At 35.6% G+C, this 27563-nt stretch overlaps 1 protein-coding gene across 6 annotated transcripts in view; it reads right to left on the minus strand.

Moving 5' to 3' along the window:
• Positions 1-27563, minus strand: part of ARHGEF4 (Rho guanine nucleotide exchange factor 4) — a 138529-nt gene that overhangs the window by 32251 nt on the left and 78715 nt on the right. For all 6 annotated transcript variants that reach the window (XM_039347164.1, XM_039347163.1, XM_039347165.1 and 3 more), the window contains one exon: positions 13215-13348. In XM_039347164.1, the coding sequence (XP_039203098.1) occupies positions 13215-13348 (134 nt within the window). The remainder of the gene's footprint in view (positions 1-13214; positions 13349-27563) is intronic.

Raw genomic sequence — 27563 nt, forward strand, 5'->3', positions numbered from 1 at the left:
ACACCACAGATATTAAGGCCCTTCATCAACAGAATTAAAATTCCCTGCAAATGTTAAACTGTTTCTCCCTAATCATATCCCCCATACAGTTTATATCCCCCATACAGTCTATTTGCCAGGAATTGAGAGGGCCGGATGCCATGATTTTGGTTTTCTTAATGTTGAGTTTCAAGCCAACTTTTGCACTCTCCTTCTTCACCCGCATCAAGAGGCTCTTTAGTTCCTCTTCACTTTCTGCCATTAGAGTGGTATCATATGCATATCTTAGGTTGTTGATATTTCTCCCGGCAATCTTAATTCCAACTTTTGATTCATCTAGCCCTGCCTTTCTCATGATGTGCTCTGCATATAAGTTAAATAGGCAGGGCGACAGTATACAGCCTTGCCGGACTCCTTTTCCAATTTTGAACCAATCAGTGGTTCCGTGTCCAGTTCTCACTGTTGCTTCTTGACCCGCATATAGGTTTCTCAAGAGACAAATGAGATGGTCTGGTACTCCCATCTCTTTAAGAACTTGCCACAATTTGTTGTGATCCACACAATCAAAGGCTTTTGCATAGTCAATGAAGCAGAAGTAGATGTTTTTCTGGAACTCCCTAGCTTTCTCCATGATCCAGCGTATGTTGGCAATTTGATCTCTAGTTCCTCTGTCTCTTCGAAATAGTACTTCTGAATATTTAGCTTCAAGCCATGGATTGGCCTGTTCTCTAGGAGCTTTAGGGCATCCATAGAATATAGCTAACAATTTGATAATGCCACAATTACATTTTGTGAAGATATCCAAGGAAACAGTCCTTTATTTATTTATTTATTTATTGCAGGAAGATAAGCTAGACTGCTTTTTCTATTGCCAAGGTATCAATTAAATGTATTAGTAGCTAGTATTGTGCGCTCAAAGATAAAGCCAACTTCCTTTGCCTTTCCAGCCTTTTTTGCTTTGCCACCCCTATTGCAACTTGCAACATCAGGGATCCTGATTTTTTTCTTCTTCTGATCTGTAATAGGGCTTCACACTGAGCTAAGAAAGCAATTTAAATGACACAATTTCTTAGCGGAGGCAAGCCAAAGGTGCTTTTTCAGGAGGCAACTGGACTAGATGCAAGGGAGATGGTCCTCTATTTTTATCAATCTATAGTAATTTCACTCTGTTAAGAAAATAAAATGATTGAAGATAGCTTGATGCATTCATACAAGCAATGTATATGGCTTGCTAGATATGTACCAATCTTTTAAAACATTGGCAGGTTGGAAAGAGAAGCAGATTTAGCAGCTTCTATAAACCGAGAGTCTACAAGCCAAGAATATGAATCAATCTTTCCTCATGAAAGTTGCAGTGCCTGACGAAGGTGACAGATGAATCTTTTTCTTCAAGGTTCTGCTCATCCTCAACAAAGAACCTGTTATAGGTTTATTTTTGTTTGTTTGTCTGTTTATTTTTTGTAGTAAAGTCTTATTGTACAATGTTTAAATATCTGGAAGGAGAAAAGGTTTTGTTCTGAATACCTTATCTTATACACTGTATTCATTATTTCATAATTCAAGATGTTAATAGCAATGAATATCAATAAAATTCTGGTTTCCCCCTGCTCTACCTTCACTTCTCTAACTGATTGTTTCACTACTTCTTGAATAATATAGGTCTAGCCTATATTATGAAAAACAGGAAAAGAAATGGCATTTAGCACTGGATTTCAGTTCTTTTAGTATCAGTGCTGAACTCCTAGGAGAAAACAGCAGTTCCATTAGCAAATATGGGATCAAACAAGAAGATATCATAAAGTTTGTTTTAGTAACTTTAGGCTAAGAAGGGGGTTGTTGAGTTTCTAGAGATTGGAGGATTTATTCAAAGACCTGATAACAAGTAGCACATTCACATTTTCCATTTAACATTACTGCAGGATTATTTTGTATTTGTTGAAGAACTAATGGCTTTTGCTGATATAGTCCAAATCCTCTTCCTTACCTTTCTTCTATACACTTATACATCAATGTCTGAATTTCTGAATAGAACTAAGCAGGCAATAAAAATATATCATTAATTTTTAAAAAATGATTTTACCATATTATAGAAGGCTTGTTTCAGCTATTATGTCTTTTTACTAGTGAAAAAGGGGAAAAAAATCATTTTTGTGTCCAAAGTTCTCACTGGTCATTTTGTCCATGCCCTTCTACACACAAATGCTCTAATTAAGAGAATGGGATAATCACCAGTGAAGACATACATTCCACAGTGCAGCTGTCAATTGTAAACACAGATTCCTGATGTACTCTAATGATCCATCATTAATCCATTACAGCTAATTGGGCATTACTTATATTTCTGCACATATATTCTCAGAGGCCCGATAGTCTCAGTTATAAAGCAGTCCTGGTTTTAGCAGTTTGAGGTTTTCTTACAGTAGTTGCAGACAAAGAGCCATTTTCTTGTGTAATAGTTCATCAATTAAGTACCCCTTAACAAACCCATAGACCCAGCCTTTAGGCACTTTAAAGCCCACTTGCCAAAGAGGGGGAGCACCTCTGCATTCAGCAATGTAGGGAATACATCCAGAAGTTGTTGGCACGTACTCAATTTATCATCTAGCTGCAGTCTTTTTTCCTTGCAAAAGGACAGGCAAGAGGAACAGGGTGAGCAGGGAGACAGCGTGCTGATGAATAACAGGAGACAGGCGCAGGTAGACAGCTATGACAGAAGAGATGCCAAACCAGAATCAGACAAAGAGGAGCTGATCTGCTGATCAATCTTGGAAGCCCTCATACAGTCCTGCTTCTCAGTAAAATGCCATAAGAAACATAAGCAGAACGTTAATGATGATGAGAAAAAGCAAAATGACAAACACCACCACACGTTGAGTGTCCGGGTTCATATTGCACCGGAGGAATGTGTGAAGAACACTCCATCGGCGCCTGCTCTGATTAGATCCCTTTGCCATGCTGACAATAGCTCTGGCTCTAGAAAAACAGTATTTTAGCAGCTTAGCAGCACTGCCTCTGGAAGGAAAGCCAAGGAAGGGGGGGATTTACAAACAATGGAGTCAGCTTTCAAAAAGCAAAACTTAATCAATTTCCTGCAACCATTATTATCAACTTTCAAGCATAATGCATGCACATGCTGGAATGCTGTCTTCCCTTTCCAAGAAATTCTTATCTTTGTTTTATCTCAGCAAATCATCAGCTTTTCATTTTATCTTCCAGAAAAGAGCTGCCTCATTGCATTAGCTGAGGGAAGCTCCTGTAGCAGGAAGCCTGTGTGTGCTGGAACTCAGGGATCTCAGCAGTGGGACTGGCTTCCCAAAGAGCTTGTCGGCTATTTGCTAAGCACTGTAGCTAGGATACAGGCAATCCTTAGCAACTAGAGAAAGGGTGGGCATGAGGCTTTCCAGGAGAGCTGCAGAAATGGATATGACATATCAATCTCACAATATACCTATATACACACGCACATTAGATATACATAAATTACTAGATGCTTTTCTGCAGATGTAGATAGCTTGAAATATATTGCAACTAAAACAAGGAGAAGCTTTTGGTACCTTAACATGCCATTAATTAATTAATTAAATTTCTATACTGCCCACCTCACTGATGCAGCAACTCTGGGCAACATACAATATAATAAAAAGTTTAAAAAGTGCTAAAAACAATTAAAATTTAAAAAATTGAATAGAGAAGTTTAAAGTTAAAAACCACTATGATGGGCAGTCTTGGGGTAAGAATCTTCTCTATCCTATCAGTAGGCCCCTGTTGGAGCCCCATGCCAAGCAGCAGAACCAATTTTTAGGCTCTTCCAGAAGGCCATGAGTATGGGGGAAGATCTCACTTTGGATGGACGAATATTCCTGAAGGCAGGGTCACAGCAGAAAAAGCTCTCCTCCTGGACCCTGCAAATCAAATATCTTTGGCCAATAGGATCTAAAGTAGGCTTTTTCCACTGAAATGAGTGGGGTGGGTTAGTCTCATCAGGGTGAGACAGTTCCTCAGATACCCTGGACCCATGCCATAAAGGGCATGAAAAGTAATGTCCAATACCATAAATTGGACCTGGAAGCAAACTGGTAACAATCGTCACATGTGCTACCTGAGAGGCTTCCAGATCTGCCCACACAGTTGCAATCTGTACCATAACATGGAATTATGGTATGAATTCAATGGATTACACTTCATCCATGGATCACAATTAGATCTATCTAATTAAGTGGATCATATTCTTCAAAAGTTTAACATTACTAAAAAGAAGATTGTGAAGTTTAGAAGATAATTTATGCAAGTAGTCAAAAATATGTTTTTCTTACAGAAAATATTTTCTTACAAATCTTTTTTAGAAATTGCCTGATGAAGTTCAGAATTTATGCACAATTAAGGTATTTTGAGAAATAATTAATCACAATAACTTCAAAATCATGGCAGAGGAAAAACAAATAAACAGCATACCGCATGATCAAACTCATTCACAGAAGACATTTAAATGCTGTCCTTGAATAACCATTTCTGTTCTTGGTCAATTAATCTGGACTGCCAGATCTCTCTCCTACAACTTCATTTACTTTCTCCTCAAAATTTGTTTATGAATCCTTTCTGAATTTATCTACATATGAGAATTAAAGTGAAAGGTGGAGATTTGTGATGAATGGGGCCAATACTAGTATGGATCCAGTTTTGTAGAGAGAATGCTTGTTGCTTATAAAATAGCATTATAAAAATGGGGACATTCTAAATAAGCAGTTTTGCCATTTATCTTACCACACTAAGTCCATGTAGATATTCACTTAATACAAGGCTTGTAGTTAAGTATTTTATTTTTCCTAAATTAATTAAGAAGGATATAGAAATTTGTGCAATCTCTCCCAGGACTAATTGTATGTGTGGTGAGGAAACGTTTATTTCTTCCCTGATTATGTCAGCATGACTGAAGGTAAAATCCCCCTTCATCCCTCTGTTAACTTGGGAGAAAGGTTTCCATTTGATTCACTGGGAACTTTATTTTTTTTTTAGTTGCATTAGTTATGCTAGTTTCAGAGAGAAGAAATATAACTGGTCTATCCATTCACAATGATCCTGGCAAGAATCATTCACGTGGGTACCAATAATTAATTGAGGGACAAGGAAGTGAATACCTAGTGTAAGTCTATGATCTACCTCTTTAATCTGTTGCATACTTTCCAAGGTTTTAGGGGAATGCACCAATGCCTTAACCTTATGCTAGTAATAAACAGATGACTGATGCAAATACAGTAATTTATAGCTGCTTTATTTATCCTGAGAGGGCCAGAGGTATTTTGGTGACCAAATTAAACCCCTGTATTTCTTTTAAAGTTACTTTCTGTATTTCATATAGTGAATAGTACAAAGACCAAAGCCTTCTAGTTAGTAAAAATACAAAAATAAAATAAAACTACAAAAATAATTCATAAAAACATGATTATAAAAAGAAATTAGAGAACTAGGAAATGTTGACTGAGATTCCTAAATATTGAACAAATTCAGCAGCCACCAGAGCTTAGCCTTACTAATAAGCAACTCTACCCTACATTCATGAGTTGAAAGAAATTGAATTGTATCCAAATCAGAAATTGCTTTTGTGATTTTGATTTGTTTTTTTAATCGTTGCAGCCTTGCTTTAAATATAGAACTTTATAGAGATTTTGGTCAACAAAACAGTTTGCTCGTCTAAGGTGACCGTATTCAGTATTTCAGGACAGCATAGTTTCATCTAGATATAAAAAATAATAACACAATATTTGCATGGCTTAGAAAAAAAGAAAGTAGAGATAAGAGAGCATCAAATTTCAGCTGTGATATTTAGCTACTGTTGTATGCTAACACCAACTTCTGTATATGTTACCTTACTGCTTTCCTGTTTTGTTACTTACCAAATTGAAAGTAACATTTGTTTTATTGTGAAGTTTGTAATACACTATTCACAGATGAAACTGATCATAACCACATTACCTCAAATTTCTACCTACATTCCCTCTCCCCGTTTATTACCTTGAAAGCAGTTGTGAGCACATGTATGATTTTCATACTTTTTAAAGAATAAATAGTAAAATCATGAGTCCAGAATTTAAGAATACTCAATTCAAACATCAAACTCCTGCTTTGAAATTATAAGAAAAATTTTTATCACTACCAATTAAGTTGGAGGACTGGTTTCTCCCTTTGCCATAAGCATCCAGAAGGGTGCCAACAACAACAAAAATTAGGTCCTTTCCTTATTAGTGATTTACAGTAAAACTTTTTCTTAGCATCACCAAGCCACTGTTGGAGTGATTTAAAGACTTTCCACCTTACTATGGTTTTGCCATCGTGATTTAATAACTCTAGAGCAGTGGTTCTCAACCTGTGGGTCGGGACCCCATTTGGGGTCAAACGACCATTTCACGGGGGTCGCCAAACAACGCAGTCCGCCATTTTTTTCCCCTTTTCCTTAGCTGTGCTACTGCCTTTTATTCTATTGGTTTTTGAAAGCCAATAGAATAGACTCTCTTGAATAGAGTCTAATTCTATTGGCTTTCAAAAGCCAATAGGAATTTTCCAGGCTGTCTCTGCCCTGCTGAGCCCGCCAAAAGTCCCATTCTGCAAACAGTGCTGCACCAGTTGAGTAGTCCTCAACTTACGACCGGTTGGGGGTCGCTGCATTAAAAAGGTTGAGAACCACTGCTCTAGAGGACACTATAAAATGTTAGTGTGGAAAGAACCTTACCTTTCTCTCAGATGAACCATTTAAAAAAAATGACACCAACAAATCTTTAGCTTTTCTGGAGAAAAGAGGATAAGGCAACATGTGTTATTCTGTCCATTCTGTTTTTAAGAAACTATGTTTGTAAGAAACTAATCTCTTGCTTCCTTTAGCCAAGGAATGAAGTCATAGCAACAGTTGGCATGTCAACAGTTTGGAAAAGGTCCTTTCTAATATATTTTTTTCTACCAGCAAATATTTTTTAAAAGATTTCCCTAACATGACATTATGGCTTTTTTTTTTAAGAACGAAGTACAATAGCAGTATAGGTATGATTAAGAAATACTGCTGCCATCCAAGTAAAACCTAGGTTTATAGGTTTATAAAACATATGTTTATAATATTTCTCACTTAATTCTTTTTAATGATTTTTTTTCTGAATTTCTATAATATTTAAATTTTGTCCTGCTAACACAGGGAAACAATCCCTCATTAACAAATATATGGCTATCAATTAAAAAATTATGAGTTATGCCAATCAAGCAAAATAATCATCTAATGTTATTATGATCATTTTGCTACAGAAAGAATTCAGGTGGGATAAGACAATGCTACAATCAAATTCATGGTTACTGTGCAAGTTCCTGAGGGCTTGGGACAGACATGCCTGGGGTGAGGTGGCAGGAACTGAAACTGATTGTAACAACTGTGCAATTATGGATTGGAGACCTTTGAAACCAATGTAAATCTGTACATAACATTGCATGATATATTTAGTCTCTTTCTTCCAGGATAGATCATTGCCTTCAAGACACAGACTGTGACGATGTAATAGTATGTGGGCATGACCTTGGGTGATAGGAGGAAGTGTCACAGACCAGACAATGGTTAAAAGAGCTTAACCTGCAGAAGCAATGGGAGTGTGGCAAATGACTTAGAAGAGACACTCCTAATTTCTTGGATTGCAAAAGTAATGGGACAGAGATGTATTTTAAGACTTGCAAGATTATGATAATGTAACCTTACAATAAAGTTAGAGCTTGTACATCTGGGTGTCTTCTGTCTGGACTACATCACAAGAAGATGAGACAGAATGTCATGCAATGGTTTTCTTGAGCTGCAGTGTAGTCTGCTTGGTTTTTCAATGTGCTTTGTCATGAATATACCTGGACCTCTTATGTATAACCTGGAGAGCATAGGATAAGGCAGGCTAAAGGCTGAGCCCATGTCAGAAACTGTTTATTACATTTCCAAAAGATTCTCAGGACAGCTAATAGAAAAAATAAAAATAAAAGTAGAATTCCAGTGAAACGTAATAAAAAATTTAAAAAGATACAGTTTTAGCTACCTCAACAGACAATTCAGTTAAAATGTTAAAGATATGTCTGAATAAGAAAAAAAACTGGTTTATTAGGACGAGGCTAACAGGAAGCATATGGTCTACTTAAGCATGAAAGTCAGCTGGGTGACTGGGCCAGTCACTCGCTCTCAGCTCAATCCATTTTATGGGTTTTGTGGGGAAAATAGGAGGAAAAAAGAATAATACATATGTTCACTGCCTTGAGTCATTTATAAAAATATAAAGGTGGGATAAAAATAAATAAATATATCAACTAGCTTCAATTTGTATAAAAATGATAGTGAAAATATGTATGTATCCCTAAAAACATATTAAATACCTGTAATTTTTAAGTACATAAAACAATGGGCACAAATATATATGGTGCAATACACACACACACACACACACACACACACACTAATTTAGATAATTACAAAAAGGCTACAAGAAACAGTTGATAAAACATAATCAGTTTCATCACTCTTCTAATCAATTTCATTAGTTAAAACATTATGATAAATCAACCCAACCATAGGCATGATAATACTAGAATCACAGAATCAGAATGTTGGAGATAATTTTTTCAAGTCCATGTCCAACATAGAAATTCTTTGCCACAATATCTTTGATAGTTGGCCATCCATCTCCAATAAAGTGTACACTTCCTAACATAATTTGATTCATTTTTAACAGCTCTTAAATGCTTCATCACACCCACCTGAAATCTATATCCTTGTGATTTAAAACCTTGTTTCTGCTGCTGTTGTGGTTGCTATTGTTGTGTTTTTTGGAAGAATTCTGAACAATTCTGTCCCATAAATGACAGAACTTCAGATACCTGAAGACAGATATCATGTGTGAGGGTGAACATTCATTCTCTGAGTTTATGGGTTGGTTTCTGAACGTTTCGTTACCAGACTAGGTGACTTCTTCATCAGAGTTTAGGGGATGTCAGAGTCAGTGTTCTTCTGTTATCATGTCTCATTGTTATCTTCTCCAGGCTACAAACACCCAAAGCTTCTAATTATTCATCATTATCTTTCCTTCTAAGGCTCCTTAGCATCTTGATTGTTCTTCTCTGGACACACTCTAGTTTGCCAATGCCCTACCTAAAATGCAGTACCTTAGATGTACATTGTAGAGAGGAAACATTACTTATTTTACCTGATATTATATTTTTGCTGAAGCATCATAGAACTGCATTTCTTTTTTAGAAGCTGCATCACGTTGGATTTTTGCATTTGTTCCTGTTGGAATTCAACTTCAGCTTATCAAGATCCTTATGAATCATACCATCACCTAAGGAAATTACTATTTTTCTATCCTTATGGCATCAGCAAATTTGACATTTTTTTCATCTTTAATCCAAGCCATTTATAAATATATTGAACAGTATGGGGCATTATAACACAACCCAGCTTCTCATGGAGTTATTGGCATATGCTCATTGTGTGTAATTGTTTAATCAGCTGTGCTGATTTATGATAAATTATTTCCCAATTTCCTCTACTAGAATTTCATGGGAGTTTTGTCAAGTGCTTAAAAAAACCCTAGCGTACATTATGTCCACAGCATTTTTATGGTTTATTAAACCAATCACTCTGTCAAGAAAAAAATTCAAGTTCATTTGGAATATCTTGTTCTTGAGAAACATATACTAGCTACCAAATAATGCATTGCTTTCACAGATTGACTGTTTAACAGTCTGTCCCAAAATTTTGCTTCATATTAAAGCCAAACTAATTAATTGGCAGTTATTCAATTGCATAGAAACAACCTTTTCTCTTCTCCTCTCTTCTGACATTACATTCATTTCATGATTCTTCAAAGATCACAGAAAGGATTTCCAAGATGACATCGACAGGCTTCCTCAAGTCTCACAAATATAATTACTTCGTGCATGCTGCAGGAGATGCTCCCTAACCATTTTTTTTATTTACTTTGAGTTGCCACTCCCTTTTTTGACAATTGTTTTGCTTAAGTTAATTTAAGCACAGGTTGATTCAAACAAAGTTGTTTTGGGGAAGAAAAGACAACACAGGAACTGAAGAATTCTACTATCTGCCAATCTTTTATTATTATCCTGTCATGTACTCTTAACATGTATTCTTTCCTTCTTCTTCTTTTTTTACCACTGATGCAATAAAAAAAATCATTTTTATACTTTTAGCTTTTCTTGAGAGACTATATTTCCTTTTATGATTTACCCCCCTTTATTATAAGCTACTTGGTGGTATACATTTTTGTGATTTCATTTTTATACATTTCCCTTTTAACTCTTAGCTAAGTTAAAAGTTCTCTCTGCACCCACAAGAATTTCCTATTCTTTAGGAATGTGTGCCATGTACTTCCAGTATCATTTCTGAGAGGTGGCCAATCCTCATTGACCTGAGATTATCATGGGACCCCACCAAGTATTTCTCAAAGCTTGATGAAATTGACTCTCCTGAAAACTAGTGTGCATGCTCCAATTTCTTTTAAATGGATACCTGCCTGCTCTTTATACATTTTAAAATGCTAAACACATGCCTGTTTATATTGACAAATACAATTTATGATGCAGAGCTGAACACCTTCTTTGTCATTTGGGGTGTAGTTCACCATCAAGTTAAACCGAGTTATTTAAAATATACAAGCTGCAACAGATATTTCATTGTCAGAAAGAAGTAAAACCCACTGAACTTCAGTAGCCCTTTCTTCTAGTAAATAAGCATAAGGTCATGCTGCAAGGTTCACGCTAGGATGGGTTCACTTTCTCTTTTAATCAAAGGTGAGAAAAGTGACTTCCTATTTCTTCATATAAGGAGTCATTTGTGAGAAATCAACCTTAAATGAGACAGCAAGTGTTACCTTGTCAGAAATGTTTAAAAGTTGACAGTGTGATAGAAAAGTCACTGGGTATGAATCAGACTTCAAATAATTACTTTTCTGAAATATGTTGCATTGTCACTGAAATCCAAAAGCAGTTTATGCTGTACAGTATATTAACAGAGAAAGAGGATATAAAACCTTTAGTCCTAGAGTTCTACCACACCACCCCAACCTTTGGCCTCCAAAGTCCCTCAAACAGCATTTTTTTTACTTCAATAGAAGAAATATTGGTTTATTATATTAATTTAAATTAAAATTCATATTTGTCCTTTCAGCAACAGTAATAGGATGGATAATAATCTCAAATCTATTTAGATTATATTTAAATACCATTCAACCTGTATCAGTACAGGGGTAAAGTTATTTCATTTTAGGCATCTAGAGCCATGACAGATTAAAAGAAAAAGAAAAACCTGAAGAGTAGAAAACTGCTGCAATAAAGATAGAAAATGCAAGCTGCAGTTACATGACATTTGAACTTATTTATAGTGGATTAAGATCAAATAGCACTTTATGAGACGCTATAATTGGCAGGCTGCTCAGAGTGTTCAGTCTTTGATTTAGTTTTGTTCTGCAGGTGGGGGAAAGAGGAACAGAAGAGAAATGACAACAGGCTTTTCAGATTTGCCACACCAAGGTACAAAGCTAATGTTGGTATGATGTTGCAAGGGTTCAAAAATAAGAAATAAAATACCATAATAACAAAGACTTGAACTATTTTCTAATAAAAAAACTACAAAGTTCATGTTGCCAGAAAGTAAACAGATATTAATAATGATTAAAAAGCCCTGAATTTCATTTTGCTTAGAAGAACATAAAGAGACAATCCAATTTAAACATAATTATTTTATTTACAGTGTAGGATAAAAATAAAATATGCCACACTGCATTGTAAATAGGCCCTACTTCTTCAGACTCCACTGTAAAGTGCAATTTAAGGTTGGTCCTTCAATCAATCCTATTTTGGATTGAAGGTATTAGTCCATGCCTGATATAACTGAAATAACTGTTGTTATTTGCTTTGAATCTCTGTTAAAATTATTATTCTTTAATGATGCATAATGAGGAACAAAACAAGGTAGTCTCTAATTTTTTTTAAATATATAATAATCAGGTCCAATGGTGAAAATCAGATTTCAAAGAAATAAATAAGATTTGCTTACTCTCTCTGTACCAGCAATATCTGAGTTATGTCTGTCATAATCTTTGGAAGAAAAAAATGCATAATCAGATAAATTCCACGCCTCATTGTAGTCAAGAAATGGAAGGAAACCAGTATTGCAAATTTCAGACATTTGGTACTTCATATTATTAGAAACCGTTTCATAGGAATGACTCAAGGGTACATTAGGCAATATGCAAGATATTAGGATTAATGTCCCTTTTCTCAAGCTTGGAAAGATTTTATTCCATTTGCTAAAAGTTCAGACTGAATTAAGAGACCTTTGTCAATAACAATGATGAGGATTTTGCAGGCAAAAGAAAATGATTATTTTGAAGTGAAGAGATGTCATGAATTGACATTTGAATCGACATTTACTTTGGCTCCTTAGTTAATTGTGTGATGTTTCTGAAAACAGTGCTTTTATTCTAATCTGTTAATTGTCAATAGTGTGATTTTATGTATGTATTATCTATAATAAGACAAATATTATTTTGGTAGCTTAGCTTGATATTTTGGTATTATGTACTTGGAGAACCAATATGGTGTAATGATTAAAGCATTAGGCTAGAAACCAGGAAACCGAGTTCTAATCCCACCTTAGGCACAAAGTTAACTGGATGACCTTGGGCCAATCACTCTCTCTCAGTCCTAAGAAGGAGGCAATGGCAAACCACTTCCAAAAAAATTTGCCAAGAAAACTGCAGAGACTAGTCCATGCAGCTGTTAGGAGCAAAAAACAAAAACAAAAAACAAACCTAACTAGACTCAAAGCTGTCTGTGCATGTTTATGCATGTATGAATATCCTACATACTTAGCAATTTAATAGGTTAGGTTTTTCTAGAACTTACATCCTATTTTAGTTTATAGGACTCATGAACCTTCTATTTATAAATACTCAGAAAAATCAAATAAATATAGCTTTTGCTCATAAAATTTCTAGATAATATCCCACTAGGTGTTTTAAGCATTGTTACTAAGTATTTTCTTTTTGAAGTGTTAATGATAGGGATGTTTAAATCTGCTTTCAGTTTCATAAGGATATTGGTATATACTTTTAAGCTGCAATTTTAAGTCCTGCTATGAGATAAATGAGTTACTAGAAAATGCACAACATGAAATGTATTTTATTTGCCTTAGTTACTAAGAGCTGCAGTACCTCATTAATAGCAAGTTGTTCTCCTCCACCACCTGGGTGGCCATAACGATGACTTGAACTTCGGAAATCTTCATATAAATCCTCTTCACTCCCAATGTCATCACTGGTTTTCTCTAGTGATCCATCAGCAATTACTAAAATGACAAATACATACATATATAGGCATATTTGTTTAAAGATGTTGGCAAAATCAGGATGGAAGTATTGTGATTAATGTGTTGAAGTCATGAATATAAAAACTGTAAATAATCAGACTATATATTTTTAAAGTTTAATTAAAAAAAGAGAGCAATAATTTTAGGGCTATGAAGTGCTTTAGATTTGCAGGCAAAAATATATTTCAAAGCATATGCTCTGTCACAGCAGAATCCCAGGAAAAGACACCTTTGTCTTAAGGAGTTGCAGATGATGTGATGTATGCAACCCCACACTCTGAAGCATCTTTTTTGCTATTGAATCCAGCATGTTCCCCTGTCAATAATTTATAAATAAATACAATAGAACTGTTTTACAGAGAACTTATGAGGAAAGCACATTAGCTAGTACTCCTTGGAAAAAGGATAAAAAATTGGAATCTATTATACCATAGCATGCATAAAGCATTTCACCCAATCCCACATACAACATCTTGAAACCAGCCATAATTGTATTTCCATCTGCCAATCTCAAAATGCAAAAAATGTACAACATCCTGAACAGTGTTTATCTCCCACCACCAACAACAACCCCAACTACAAAGACCTATCTCTGACTGGGGGAAAAAAAATCCCATTATAAAATAAACTGCAACTGAATTTCTCCTTTCTCTATATTTCAGAATGTATGTTGGTGTGCAATCAGGTGATTTGTAAAAAAAAAAAAAGTTAACAAAAAACATTGAGATCCTTTGCTGTCATTTCTCTGTTGCATTAACAACCACCCCATGGCCAAAAAAAAGTAGTAAAGGTGAAAATTTAAGTTCATAAACAATTTAGAACCAGGCTTTCCCCAATAATTGAGACTAACACTTTATGTTTCTAGGCTGAATGATGGTGGTAAGAGATAACTAAGTTTTACACTTCCATCTATTGGAAGTTATAAGTTCAACAGGATGCTAATCTCTATGGGATAGCTTGAATCTTAAAGCCAAAAGTAGAATGAGACACAAGTTCCTACCAATTGGAAAACAGATTGCCCATACAGTATGCATAGTCACAGAAATTCTAAGAAAAAGATCAAATTTTCTGTTAATAAACAGAATAGAATAAGAAAACAAATCATTCTCTAAAATAGTTGACATTGTGAGTGCTATCAGGGGCAGAGAAGATTCCAAAGTGGTGCAAAACATTAGCATGAAATACCCAAAGATCCTAATCCATTAGCTGGCCTTAAAAGAAGCTGCAATCTGTTAAACACAATGACCACAAAGATAGTAACAGTACCTGGCCTTAAAGGATTGTTATTTGGATTATTAAAATGTTACAGCTGAGAAAGAGTGACAAACAATTGCTCAGCCCTGCCCTATCACAGGAGAATGCATACAGGCAGTCCTCAACTTATGACCACAATTGAGCCCAAAATTTATGTTGCTAAGTGAGATATTTATTAAGTGAGTTTTGCCCCATTTTACCACCTTTCTTGCCACAGTTGTTAAGTGAATCATTGCAATTGTTAAGTTAGTAACACGGTTGTTGGATGAATCTGGCTTCGCCATTAACTTTGCTTGTAAGTAGGTTGCAAAAGGTGATCACATGACCCTGGGACACAGCAACCATCATAAATATGAACCTGTTGCCAAGCATTCAAACTTTGATCACGTGACCATGGAGATGCTGCAGCGGTCATAAGTGTGAAAAACAATCATAAGTCCCTTTTTTCAGTGCTGTTGTAATTTCAAATGGTCACTAAATGAATTGTTGTAAGTTGAGGACTACCTTTATGGAGATCACAAGTTGCCCTTCTTTTTCAGTTCTTGCCTCAGTGAAAACTTTTGTTGCACACCAATCATCCCAATTCAGTCACAGAAGCACCGTAGAGTACTGAGAGATACATCCATTTGAAATAGTAGGAAAGACACTCCTAGTTAATATAAACAACCAATGAACCTGAAAAAGCAATAGTATAACTAGGAAAAAGGTGGTTTTGTAGTTTTTGTTATAGGAAGAAGCAAATATTTCCTGCCTAGGTGTTGAACCTTCCTCCCATCTACTTATTCTTGATTCCTGGAATTCTTTCAGGTCTGGATATCTCGTTTTTCTGCTTGTCTTAGCTCCTTCCATTTATTTATGAGAATACAGGCTTTCCAATGTTTTAAATAACAACCACAGTGATATACAAAGCAACATCCAAATGAAAATTGTAGCATGACAAGGATGCTGAGATGGATCAGAAGCTGTGTGCAAAAAAGTAAGTAGAAACATCAGAAGCTTTGTACAAAATCAACTGCACAATGGAAGTAACAATTGCTGGTCTATGGTGATAATTGGGATAGGTTAATCTCAATAGATCAATCTTCCAAGGAGACTCCCTATCAATACTATTGTTCATCATTGCATTGATTCTTCCACAATAATACTGAACAAGTCAAGCCAGGGCTATCAAATATCAAAAATATCTGCCAGGCTATTCATTTCCTTTTCATGGATGATCTGAAGCTGTATGGAAAAACACCATCTCAAATAGAATCACTGCTCAATACTGTCCATATATACAATCAAGATATTGAAATGGAATTTTGATTGGACAAATGTTCCACCTTTACCATCAACAAGGGGAAAATAGTGACAACTAAATGAATCAAGAGGCCCTATGGAAGTAACATCAGGGTCTAGATCAGGGGTGTCAAACTGGCAATGTCACGTGATGTGTCGCAACGTATCGTGACTTTTTTTCCATTGCTGGCAATGGGGTGGGCGCAGTTTCAGCATACTAAGAGCAGGAAAGTTGAAGAAAGAAACAAAGAGGCTAATCCTTGGCTATAGGAGAACAAGCTGTAAGAACAAATGCATACTAAGTCGGAATTGGGAAAACAGTGACAGCAAATGCTGACTGTGCAAAGAAGCTGAAGAAACAGTGCACTATCTAGTTAGTTGCTGCAAGAAGATTGCACATATTGTCTAAAAACAATGACATGACAAAGTTATGCCTGCAAGCACAAACTGGCGGGACTTCAAAATCCAGTCTAAATGGTTTTCCTGAAAATATGACCAACTATAATAAAAATAACAGCATTGACCAATTTACAATTGTTACAATATTTAAAAACAAAAACAAGCACAAAAACAGCACAAGACAAAAGAACAACAATTGCAAAGTTAATAAACTCAGAAGAGAAAAAAAGGAAGAAAGGTGCATTAATTGTCCAATTTGTAAGAAGTGAAGTTGCTTATTCTTCCTAAACCTCCATGCATGCCTGCACTACTACTAGTTCCACTGCCATGCCACTATGTCATCAGAGTCAATCATGAGGCAATAGCCACCTGCATGAACAAGGGGCTGGATCAGAAGACCTCCAAGGTCCCTTCCAATTCTGTTATTTTGTTAAAGTCTATGTCTAAGTGCTATTGCTAAAAACCCCACCCTAGCCTACTAATACAGTAATGGCAAGTCTGATTCTATGTGTGTGAGAGAAAAAGGTTAGCACAGTCAATTATTCAAGCCCAAGCCCCTCTGTGTTATTTTCCACATGTCCAGAATAACCATCTGTATTGCATCATTATCTTATATACAACTGATCACTATCAAAACTAACAACCACAAATGGTTGTACTCTAAACATTTCAGTGGTATTTGCAAGTCACTTCTGCCCTCTTGCCAAGAAAACTGCAGGGACTTATGCAGGCAGTAACAAGGAGTCAACCCTGATGTAGACTCAAACACACACACACAAACATGATAACAATGAAGGGCTGCAGAATTAGCAATGTCATCCTTGCACCTCCTGAACATGAGTAGATTGCTATTTGTCTGAATAATGCCCGAAGAGGGTTTCTTTGTATGAACAAAAGTACAATAGTCTGTGTGCAATCATATGCACGAATCATGTATATATCATTTTTGTCCATGAAGTCGCATGCATGTTGCAATAATGAAAGTTTGTTTGGTGTGTTGCACATACACACATATAGTGTAGGTATAAATACTGTAAAACATATGAATAGTATTAAGGTACATGCAATTGTAGCAGGTTTGTCTCTGACCACTAAGCCACTAAGCAATGTTCTCCAACTCACTAAACCCCATTTTGTCAGTTCTTTGCACCCCCAGCTCTAATGGAGAAAAAGTCATTCTAACAAGGTCAGTTACTAAACGAAGTGATTAAAGCTTTTGAAAAAATAAATGGTTGATGTAGGAGGAATGTCTTCTTAGATCAAAGTATTTCCTTTTGAACTGTTCCCTTTTCCACAGCATGGAATTTTATTGTTTCATCAAATGTTTCATTATTTTTTTCTTTAAAGTGCTGTCTCTGCCTGTTCCATTACTGAGCTCTATAATTTTCAGCTTGAAGACAAATCTCTCCTGCCATTTTTACAGCTTTCTGCCCTCCTCTTTGTTGCTGTTCTTGCTCACTGTTGCTATATGAATTGTACTGATATGAAAATTTAAAAAAATTATAGTGTATGCTAAAATCTATTCCATCTATCCTAAGCTTCCTTGCAACCCAATGTGTTTGTGTCAAGGACATATTTTTGGAGGGGGCTTAACCCTTGTTTAGGGGTCAGCTCCTTCAGTGTGCTAAGCAATGTACAAAATGTTATTTCACTCTGGATTAGCTGTTCAAGCTTAATTAAAGAAAGCTGCAGTGGCAGGTTTCAGCCAACTGTTCTGCTGCTTGCAGCAACTGCAAAAAAGCTGTTTCAAATAGTAAGATGAAAAGAAGAGAGAGAGAGAGAGAGGGAGGGAGGGAGAGGAGAGAGAGAGAGAGAGAGAAAGAGAGAGAGAGAGAGAGAGAGAGAGAGAGAGAGAGAGAGAGAGAGAGAGAGAGAGAGAGAGAGAGAGAGAGAGAAAAGATGCTCTAAACGTGGAGGCAGGAAAAAAAGTTGACGAGACTCAAGCCATTGCATTCCAATCATATTTTTATACAATTTACATCCCACCTTTCTGATCAAGACACTTGAGGTGGATCAGATTTTTTTTTCAAAAAAGCATAAAACGATTATGTCATTAAAATTGCTATAAAGCCACTATTAAAATTAAACTAGAGAGATCTGGCTTAATTAAGGTTCAACGCTTTTCATAAGCAGAAATCCAGAAGAAGTATTTACCTAGTTTTAAATCAACATCCACTCCCAGTCTTACAAAAGAATGGACTTCTGAAAATGACATTTTTTTAAGATAGCCTGTTCTTCTTATCTTAATGCTGTGATAGCTTTACATCAAAAGAAGTAATTCCTCTGATAATCACATCCTAAATGATGTAGAATTGTAATGCTATAATTGTGTCCAGGGAATGAATGGCAATCAGTGCAAAGTTTTGAGATGGCCATAATATACCCCAGTACTTTTTGTATCAGCTGAAGCTTTTGGCTATGACTTAGAGGTGGCCACAAGAGAACCCACTGCAGTACACCAACTGGAATATAACTGAAGCATCTTTAATTGTTAATAGGTTTAAGGCTTCAGGAATGGTTGCAGTTCCTGTACTAGATATACAGTACTTGTGCAATGCCATTGATGTCCCTAGGAATCCAGAAACAGCTGGAGGTAAAAGAGCACTTTCAGGGTGCAGATACAATCTCCCCAAAGAAGGACTGTAATCAAATGGGCCTAAGCAGAAACACTGACACAAAGGGAGTGGCAATTCAAGATAAGTAATGTGTTTAAGTGGTGACAACCAGGCCACTTACATCCATGGATTTTGAGGAGTTTGTGGTTGTTATTTTAATAGTCCTTCTATATAATGTTGTAAGTTGCTCTGAATCACCTTGCAGTGAGATGGGCAGCAAACTAATTTAATAATAAAAGAAAAGAGAAGTATCTGAGAAATCATTGCGAATGAGCATAGTTCCAGAAGAATGGAAAAGACTAAATACTGTTTCTATCTTCAAAGGAAAAAAAGACCTGGGATCAGTCAACTTGTCATCAGTACTGAACAAAATAGTGGAACAAAATGTAATCAGTTTGTGCTTACTTAGAAACCAATGCTCTGCTTAGTAAGAACTAGCATGGTTTTATCAATAACAAGTCAAACCAAACTAACACAGTCTTCTTTTTTACTAGTTCATATGAGATAGTGTGCCCTGACTTCAACAAAGCTTCAACAAATTCTTAATAATATGAAGATTCATGATCATTTTGAAAAACTGAAACAATATGGTAGAAATTAATCAGATGAATTTCAGCAAAGAGAAGTGCAAAGTCCTATAGTTCAGTAAGAAAAATTAAATGCATGAATCTAGGATGGCAGGATTCATACTGGGCAGCAATACATACACAAGGTGGTGAAGCTGCAATATATGAGCAATGTGATAAAACTGCAAACTAAGCAAACATAATCTAAGTTTGTGTCAACGGAAATACATAGCATCAAGATCAAGTTAATTCAGTTTCTTTCTATGCTGCTTTGGTCAGAACATATTTATAATATTACATCCAGTTCTGCTATTTAGAAAGAAAGATGACAAACTAGAGTGTGTCCAAAGAAATGCAACCAAAAGAAAAAGCCCATGGAAGAAAAAAAATACTACGAGGAACTGTTGGGGGTATTGAGTATATTTAGCCTCAATAAGATAAGATTGTGGAGAGACATGATAGCTGTTTTCAAATATCTACAGAGCTGTTATGAAGAGAGCGGAGAAGAATTGTTCAGAGTTGTTACAAAAGGGGTGGAGGATAAATAATGGATTTAAATCACAAGGAAGCAGATATAAGAAATCATTTCCTAATGCAGTGGTTTTCAACCTGTGGGTCGGGACCCCATTTGGGGTCGAACGACAATTTCACGGGGGTCGCCAAACAACGCAGTCCGCCATTTTTCCCCTTTTCCTTAACTGTGCTACTCCCTTTTATTCTATTGGCTTTTGAAAGCCAATAGAATAGACTCTCTTGAATAGAGTCTAATTCTATTGGCTTTCAAAAGCCAATAGGAATTGTCCAGGCTGTCTCTGCTCTGCTGAGCCCACCAAAAGTCCCATTCTGCAAACGGTGCTGCACCAGTTGAGTAGTCCTCGACTTATGACCGGTTGAGTAGTCCTCGACTTCCGACTGGTTGGGGGTCGCAGCATTAAAAAGGTTGAGAACTACTGTCCTAATGGTAAGAACTATTTAACGGTGGAATAGGCTGCATCAATTGTAGTGGAATCTCCTTCACTGTAAACATTTAAGTAGATAGATGATCATCTGTTGAAAAAGTTATAGCAATGAATTCCTGCCATAAGCAAGAGGCTGAACTAGATGATCTTTCAAGTCTTACATTCTATGATTCTAAGAAAAACTATTTTTCAGCATATTAACTCAAAATGAAGCACCACTGAATTGCTTTCTTTTCTCAATCTCTTCCCAGTTGCCACAGTAATTCAAAGAATGTTCAGGTTTAATTGTCATGATAAAACTGTTTTGATGATAATCATAACATACTATTTCCAAGGATCTACTTTGGATCTAAATACAGTCATTACTCATTCTATTTCTATTTTACATTGCATGCATAAGTCGGTACAGTTGATGTTGGAGCTGAAAATTGTGTAATTTCACACAGTTTTATCAGGAATACGTTAGTTTCTACAGGAGCCTCTGTGACTTGAGACCTCCTAGAGATACGTTGAAGAAAAGCCCTCAACACAGAAATCAGACAAGGTAATAAAGAGTAAGAGTCTCACATAAATTCTCCAGGGTCACTCTTATAAATGCCAAGGTATCTGATCCATTGCTTCTTTATGCATTTCTAAACATTTCTAAATATATAAAGTTAGAAATATCAAAGATTATCTCCAGTATTATCAGTCGAGAAGGCAAATAGCAACTAACAAGGGAGGCCATTTGTAGCAGGGACCAGATTTAGCTTCCCCTGTATTTTAGATATTTATACTTCTAGACCATCGGTGTCAAACTCGCCTCGTCGCATGACGTGTCGCAACATATTGCGACTTTTTTTGCATTGCCAGAGCTGTGGGCACGGCCTCCATATGATGCAAATGGCCCATGGACCTGCAGTTTGACACCCCTGTTCTAGACTATATAATACATAGTTGTTTTTTGGTAAAAGAAAGAGATTTGAAACTGCCAAATTTGAAAGTGTATTTTGCAGCATCTTGCCTCATTATGTTAAAAGAATGGTTAATGTTAAAGGATACAAGGTTACTAGATCTAGAAAGCCAGGATTTGAGATTTGGATAGCATGCATATCTATGATACAATAAAGTTAAAGTTAACTTTGATTTTAGAAACTACTTTATTGGGCTAGCCATTTTGAGAATTTGGAATAAATATAGAATGAGACTATGCCCAAAAATACCTTTATGTCCCTTTAAGAATCAAATAGTTTTAGTGAGAATAATAGTGAGAAAAATAGTTTTAAATACCTGAGCCAATAAAACATGTCAAAAGGAACACACTATAACTGATACTTTCCTCCTCTGGAGAGCATTCAATGCTGGAGCACCAGACATAACTAAACAAAGGGAATGCTTTTACACACAATTAGTTTGGATGGTAATTTGGGAGCTTTCTTTTTTTTTTTTTTCACAAACCCATGCATGATGTCCTTTTTCTCTGAATTGATTGTATGCATTAGCTAACACAGGCTTCTTAGAGTACAGATATTTGAATATTGAGATTATCAAGTGTTATACCATATCTCTGTCAGGGATTAAAAATAATTTCACCACAAAACAAAATGTATGAAGAACAAATAAATATTTTGCATTCAGTAAACCCTAGGTTGAATGAATGAAGTCTGGCTACATTTGTTCTTCCTTGGAAAAGAAATGCACTCTTGTAATCTGAGTACCAGAAGTTCACCTGTTTTGTGTTTAATAACTTTCACAGCATTATCCCATCTAAGTCTAGAGTCCTATTGATATTTACTAAGCATATTCATGTATATTAAATTCTACCATACTTTGTTTTTGTATACACAAACTCTCCTAAGTATTTTAAAGAATTTATTTCCTGATCTTTTTTTTTTCTACCTGTTTATTTAGTATGGAGGTGAATCTTAAATGATTTTTGTATCTACATACATACTAACAAAAATACAACGAGAACATATACGTCTCTATAACAGATTGAGGTTTTAAGAGTTCAGGGTTGTGCAAACAATATCTATTGCAAACTGGGAAGCAAATTTGTTTACCAAAATATGTTGGGGGGAGGCAAAAAAAGACAGCTGATGCATAGGATGTGAAAGCCCAACCATGTGTCCTATCAGTTGATGAAAGAAACTATTATATTATGATAGCACAGTTCTCTAAAACAAGCAACAGGATGTAGTGCAGACTGTACATTGTACTCAAAATGTTTATTGGAATAAACAGCATAAAAAATATCACACAAAATGGGATACTTGTAATAAAAACAAGACAGCAAAGAAGTATAGATTTGAGACTTAGGATCTATCTACTTCCTTTGCCCAGCAGGGTGTTCTATCATTAAAAAGGAGAAAAAATAAGGTTTTTTTCCTTCATTATTTTCACATTGTCTGATTCTTTTTCCTGCAGAAACTTTGATGGCAGTTATCAAAGTGTACTGGAGTTATCACATAATTCTTCACTTGCTATACTTCATTTTAAAAATAAATTCAGAAGTTTTTATAACAGCAAGTATTACTTGAGGCTACAGCTCTTAGCCAACTGCAATTTGTCAGTCATCGCATTTTGAACATTGTAAATTTTCATTACTATTTATTTTTCATTTCATTTAGATGTATATGACCACCACATTTGCCAAAACAACTCTGGGTAGCAAAGTGTCAAAGTGTGTGTGTGTGTGTGTGTGTGTGTGTGTGTCTGTCTGTAAAACCCTTATATGTGTATATAACCCTTGAAGTATACAACCTACAATCCAATAACTGGTAGCTGAGAATTTAAAAATAATCAAAAATAGTATCAAACCAACAGAACTTCACTAATTAGCATGCAGAAACTTTTTTTTAAAAAAGCTAATTCTTTGAGGACATTATTCCAATGGTCACACTGCATGAGTTCTCAAATAATTCCATACAAATCAGTCAAGGAGAAGAAGCACAATTGTGGTCTCTCAAAGGTTGTGCTTGCAAAATCCTAACAATGAAAAATACTTGTAGTTTTAAAGATGTGGTGCCTTTTAGAGTAAAAGTAGAATAAGTCAAAATCAATGAAATAACAGAGCTGCATACAAAATGAACAACTGACCAGGGTAAGAATAGGAAAAAACATGTTTGGGGAAAAATATTAATAGAAAACTTGTTCATTCAACAGAACTTTTATAAATAGGCCCTGCACTCTTCATATAAAATAGGAACATAAACAATATCAAAGGATATGAAAGCCTTTTTTTATGGAACGTTGATCATACTGACACCATTCACAGACTATATTAGTAAATCAGTTTCCATAACTAGTCACTCTTCAGATGGGCTGAAATTAGAACTCAGATTTCTGAACCAGCCCCAAACTATAAAATACTATATAGTAGGCAGTTGCTTTGCAGCATGTTGAAAGAGCCACCATCAAAAAGCGAAACTACTCTATTTGTTCCCTTCAGTGTGCCAGGCATTACCTATGTTTATTTTTGGGTTTTATTTCTTTACATATATGTCTTTGAATAGCATTAATAATCCAAGAAGTGTGTCACTTTTATTCATCTATCAAAGGCCCAATCATCTCCTGGGCAAAGATGCTGTCAGTTCTTATTGTGTTGAAGCTAGTGACACCAAGAGAAAATGCTAACTGCTGTTTTTGTTTATTGAAGTTCAGAAATTCCTAAGGGGAAGTAAACAGCAATGTCTTCTTTCTCAGAGCATAAAGGTCCTTAAAATAACCCTCAAAGGAAACCCAGTGTATTTTCTATTCCCTTTCTATTCCCATTCCACTTGAAAAGAGATATAGGCAAATTTTCTGCCAAACATTTTTCATCTTAAAACACTTTTTTTAAAAAAAAAGTAATAACAACAATAATAATACATAACACCCAAACTTAATCATTGTCAATAGGAAAGACAAAAAAGTCTGGATAGTGAATGTGGCAGAACCTGGAGAAAGCAGAATAGAAGAAAAAGAACTGGAAAAAATGCAAAGACCTGCAAATGGAAGTAGAAAGTCTGTGGCAAAAGAAAGGAAATGCAGTACCAACAGTGATACAGTAGGTGCCATGGGTGAAATCCAAAACATGTGAAGCGTCACTTGAACCCCATTGGAATTGACAGTCACCATCAATCAATTGCAAAAGGCAGCTTTACTTGGAACAGGACAGGTACAAACTCCAACAAATAGATCTGCAGAAAAAACAATTGCAACCAGCCCATGTATATTGCATGGGTCAGAAGGAGGGCTGAGAAAATATCTATAGACCCCTTGCATCCTAGACATAAAGTATTTCAACTCCTTCCCTCAGCACATCCTTATAGCACATTGCATGCCAAAACAACTTTACACAGGAACAATTTTTTCCCCTCGTACCATTACTTTCCTGAACACCTAATTCTCACAGTACTATCTTATGTCTAAATATATTTATATGTTGTATGGCTTAGTATTATTATCCTTCTCATCTTCTTTACTAACCCCTCTTATTGGCATCATTATTATGATTATTGTTACTTTTTGCTTTACATGTATACTGAGAACTCTACACCAGAAACAAATTCCCTATGCGTCTTAATCACACTTGGAAAGTATTCTATTCTATTCTATTCTATTCTATTCTATTCTATTCTATTCTATTCTATTCTATTCTATTCTATTCTATTCTACACAGCTTACAACCTGAAACAAAACCTTTAACACCATCAAACAACTTTTGACTATCCCAGGTCATTAAGAATATGTGGATAAATTGCCAAATCTAGTCTAAACATCTGGCTGACCATAATAATGATCATTGTTACCCAGCTACTGTACTACAAACCATGTAGCACAGTCTTCATACTGGCATCAAACCAATGTGTGAAATATTAGTAAAACTGGCTCATGTATTACAGTTGTTCAATCTTTATATTTAAGACTGGTGAAAAGTACCCATATTAGTCCATTTGAAGCAGAAAAAGCAAAGTAACCTTAAAAAGTAAAAACATCTATTGTTTGATATGATGAAAACAGTATTTTATGCCATATTAAACAGGTATCCTAAAGACTTTCTGTTTGTATAAGCAATCCTATTATGACAGCTAGTGAACTGGCCTGTCTTAGATTGGCTGAAACTTGCTATTCTAGTGGCTTTGGATATGGGACATAGAGAAACAAAGACAACACAACAAAGTTGTTTGTCCAGTAATCACTTGCCTAATATCAGATGGCCTGGGGAACCCAGAATGGGATGGAGCCCATCAAGTGGCTCATTTGACTATGGGTGATCACCAGGGGATGGGGGGGGCGTATTGTTTTTTATTTTTTATACTGGGTTTTTACTGTTTGTAAGCCGCCCAGTGTCACTGTGCATGAATGGATGCCATATAAATCTTCCAAATAAATAAATAGGAAGAGGTGGAAGATACACAAGGTTAGGTTTTTGAATTAGGTTTTAGAGCAGGGCAGTTGTGCAGGAAACAGGATTGAGCAGCACTTTTCCAGCTGATTTCTGTTTCTGTTATTAAAATTATAACATTAACAGATGTCATCAAAGGTCTCTCGTGTCACATCTGCTTCCAGAAGAATAATGAATTTCTAAACAAAAACAAAAACAAACATAAGAATCCAATACATGATTTTTTTTAAACTCTGTTTTCAGCTATTTTCGATCCTAGGGGAACTCAGTTGTTCTGTCAAAACATCTCAAGTAAAATTTCAAAACTATCAGCATTCTTTCATTTTACTTTAGGAGGGAGGGAAATTAAGACTGGAGCTTAAAAGATTATTGTTTTCATTTCAAAGTGGCTTAAGCTATCTACTGTATATCTTGGAAATACTGGAGCATAAAGTGCTTCTAAAATCTGAGTCTGAGCAATTTCCAGACTGATTTTTGAATTCACTGGAGAAGACATCTCTCTGCACTCATGGATGATTTGGCCTACAATTAAGTAGACTGCTCTCTGTTCAATTTACTTTTGCATGGAAAAAGCACTACAATTGATGTCTGTGGAGGTTCTCAGTCATTTGGGTCTAATTTATGGGAGTTCTGCCTGGAATTGCCATGCCTGGAATATATAAAATGCCAGGACAGAAAATCTTTCTGTGATCTAATCCCAAAGATGCTTAAGGAGCAAAATAAAATTAATTTCTCCCTGAATATGTTTATTGTTATGCTCAGTAATATCAGATATGATGCCACAATATATTAAGGTTCCCTGATCACCCCTTCTTTGTGACGAAGGTTAAGTTGAGGGGTCCTTGGTGCTCTCTGAGTGTGGTTGTTTTCTTGCAGATATTTCATTACCCAAACTAGGTAACATCATTAGCACTTATGATGTTACCTAGTTTGGGTAATGAAACTTCTGCAAGAAAACAAACACACTCAGAGAGCACCAAGGACTCCTCATTGCAACCCTGAGCTAAAATATTCTTCTTTATGGAAGATTAAGTTGTATTATTAGACTAAACGGAACAAGCACCCCCTTACAATATGTTGCCGAACAAATAGAACTTGTGTACTACACAAGATATGATTCACTAAACAGTTAAGCAGCTGAAAGAAATTTCTTTTAACAAAGTGCACATAAAAAGTTCATTATCACAACTAAGAAATGGAATCTAAATGTCAGATGGGTGGGGGTGAGATACAGAATGATTTGTTTCAGGCAATCTTTTAACACTGTGTGTCTATATATTCATGAAGGATATGCAACTTCTGGTTTGGGTTGAACATAATGGAATGGAATGATTTTTTTAAAAAAAATCCTCACAACATATTGATTTAATAGTCATGAGACAGCTCACCTTCAGTAGAATGTAGATTCTTAAATAGCAAGAACAGAAAGGCAGAAAATACTAGAACAGCAAGAATTACAATCTTGCTTAAATATTGACTTTTTTTTCAGCAGCAGTTTTAGAAAGCCTTTAGATTGGAGGAAAGATAGGTTTCAGCTGGCAAAACTAATTGGAACTAGCAGAACAAAAGGCATAACTGAATTGTACCTATGATGGATGGTTTAAAAAATCAGCAGGTTCTGTTACAATAAGTTGACCTGGATTTATGGATAAAAAACTAAAATTTCCTTTGAGCTGAATCAATTCGTGACTTTATGGAACATCCATGTTGTTTCCTTGGTAACAATAACAAAGTGATTTGTCAGTGTCCTTT

Source organism: Crotalus tigris, unplaced genomic scaffold, assembly GCF_016545835.1.
Source record: "Crotalus tigris isolate CLP2741 ecotype Arizona unplaced genomic scaffold, ASM1654583v1 scf7180000018053.2689490, whole genome shotgun sequence".
NCBI classification, from domain to species: domain Eukaryota; kingdom Metazoa; phylum Chordata; class Lepidosauria; order Squamata; family Viperidae; genus Crotalus; species Crotalus tigris.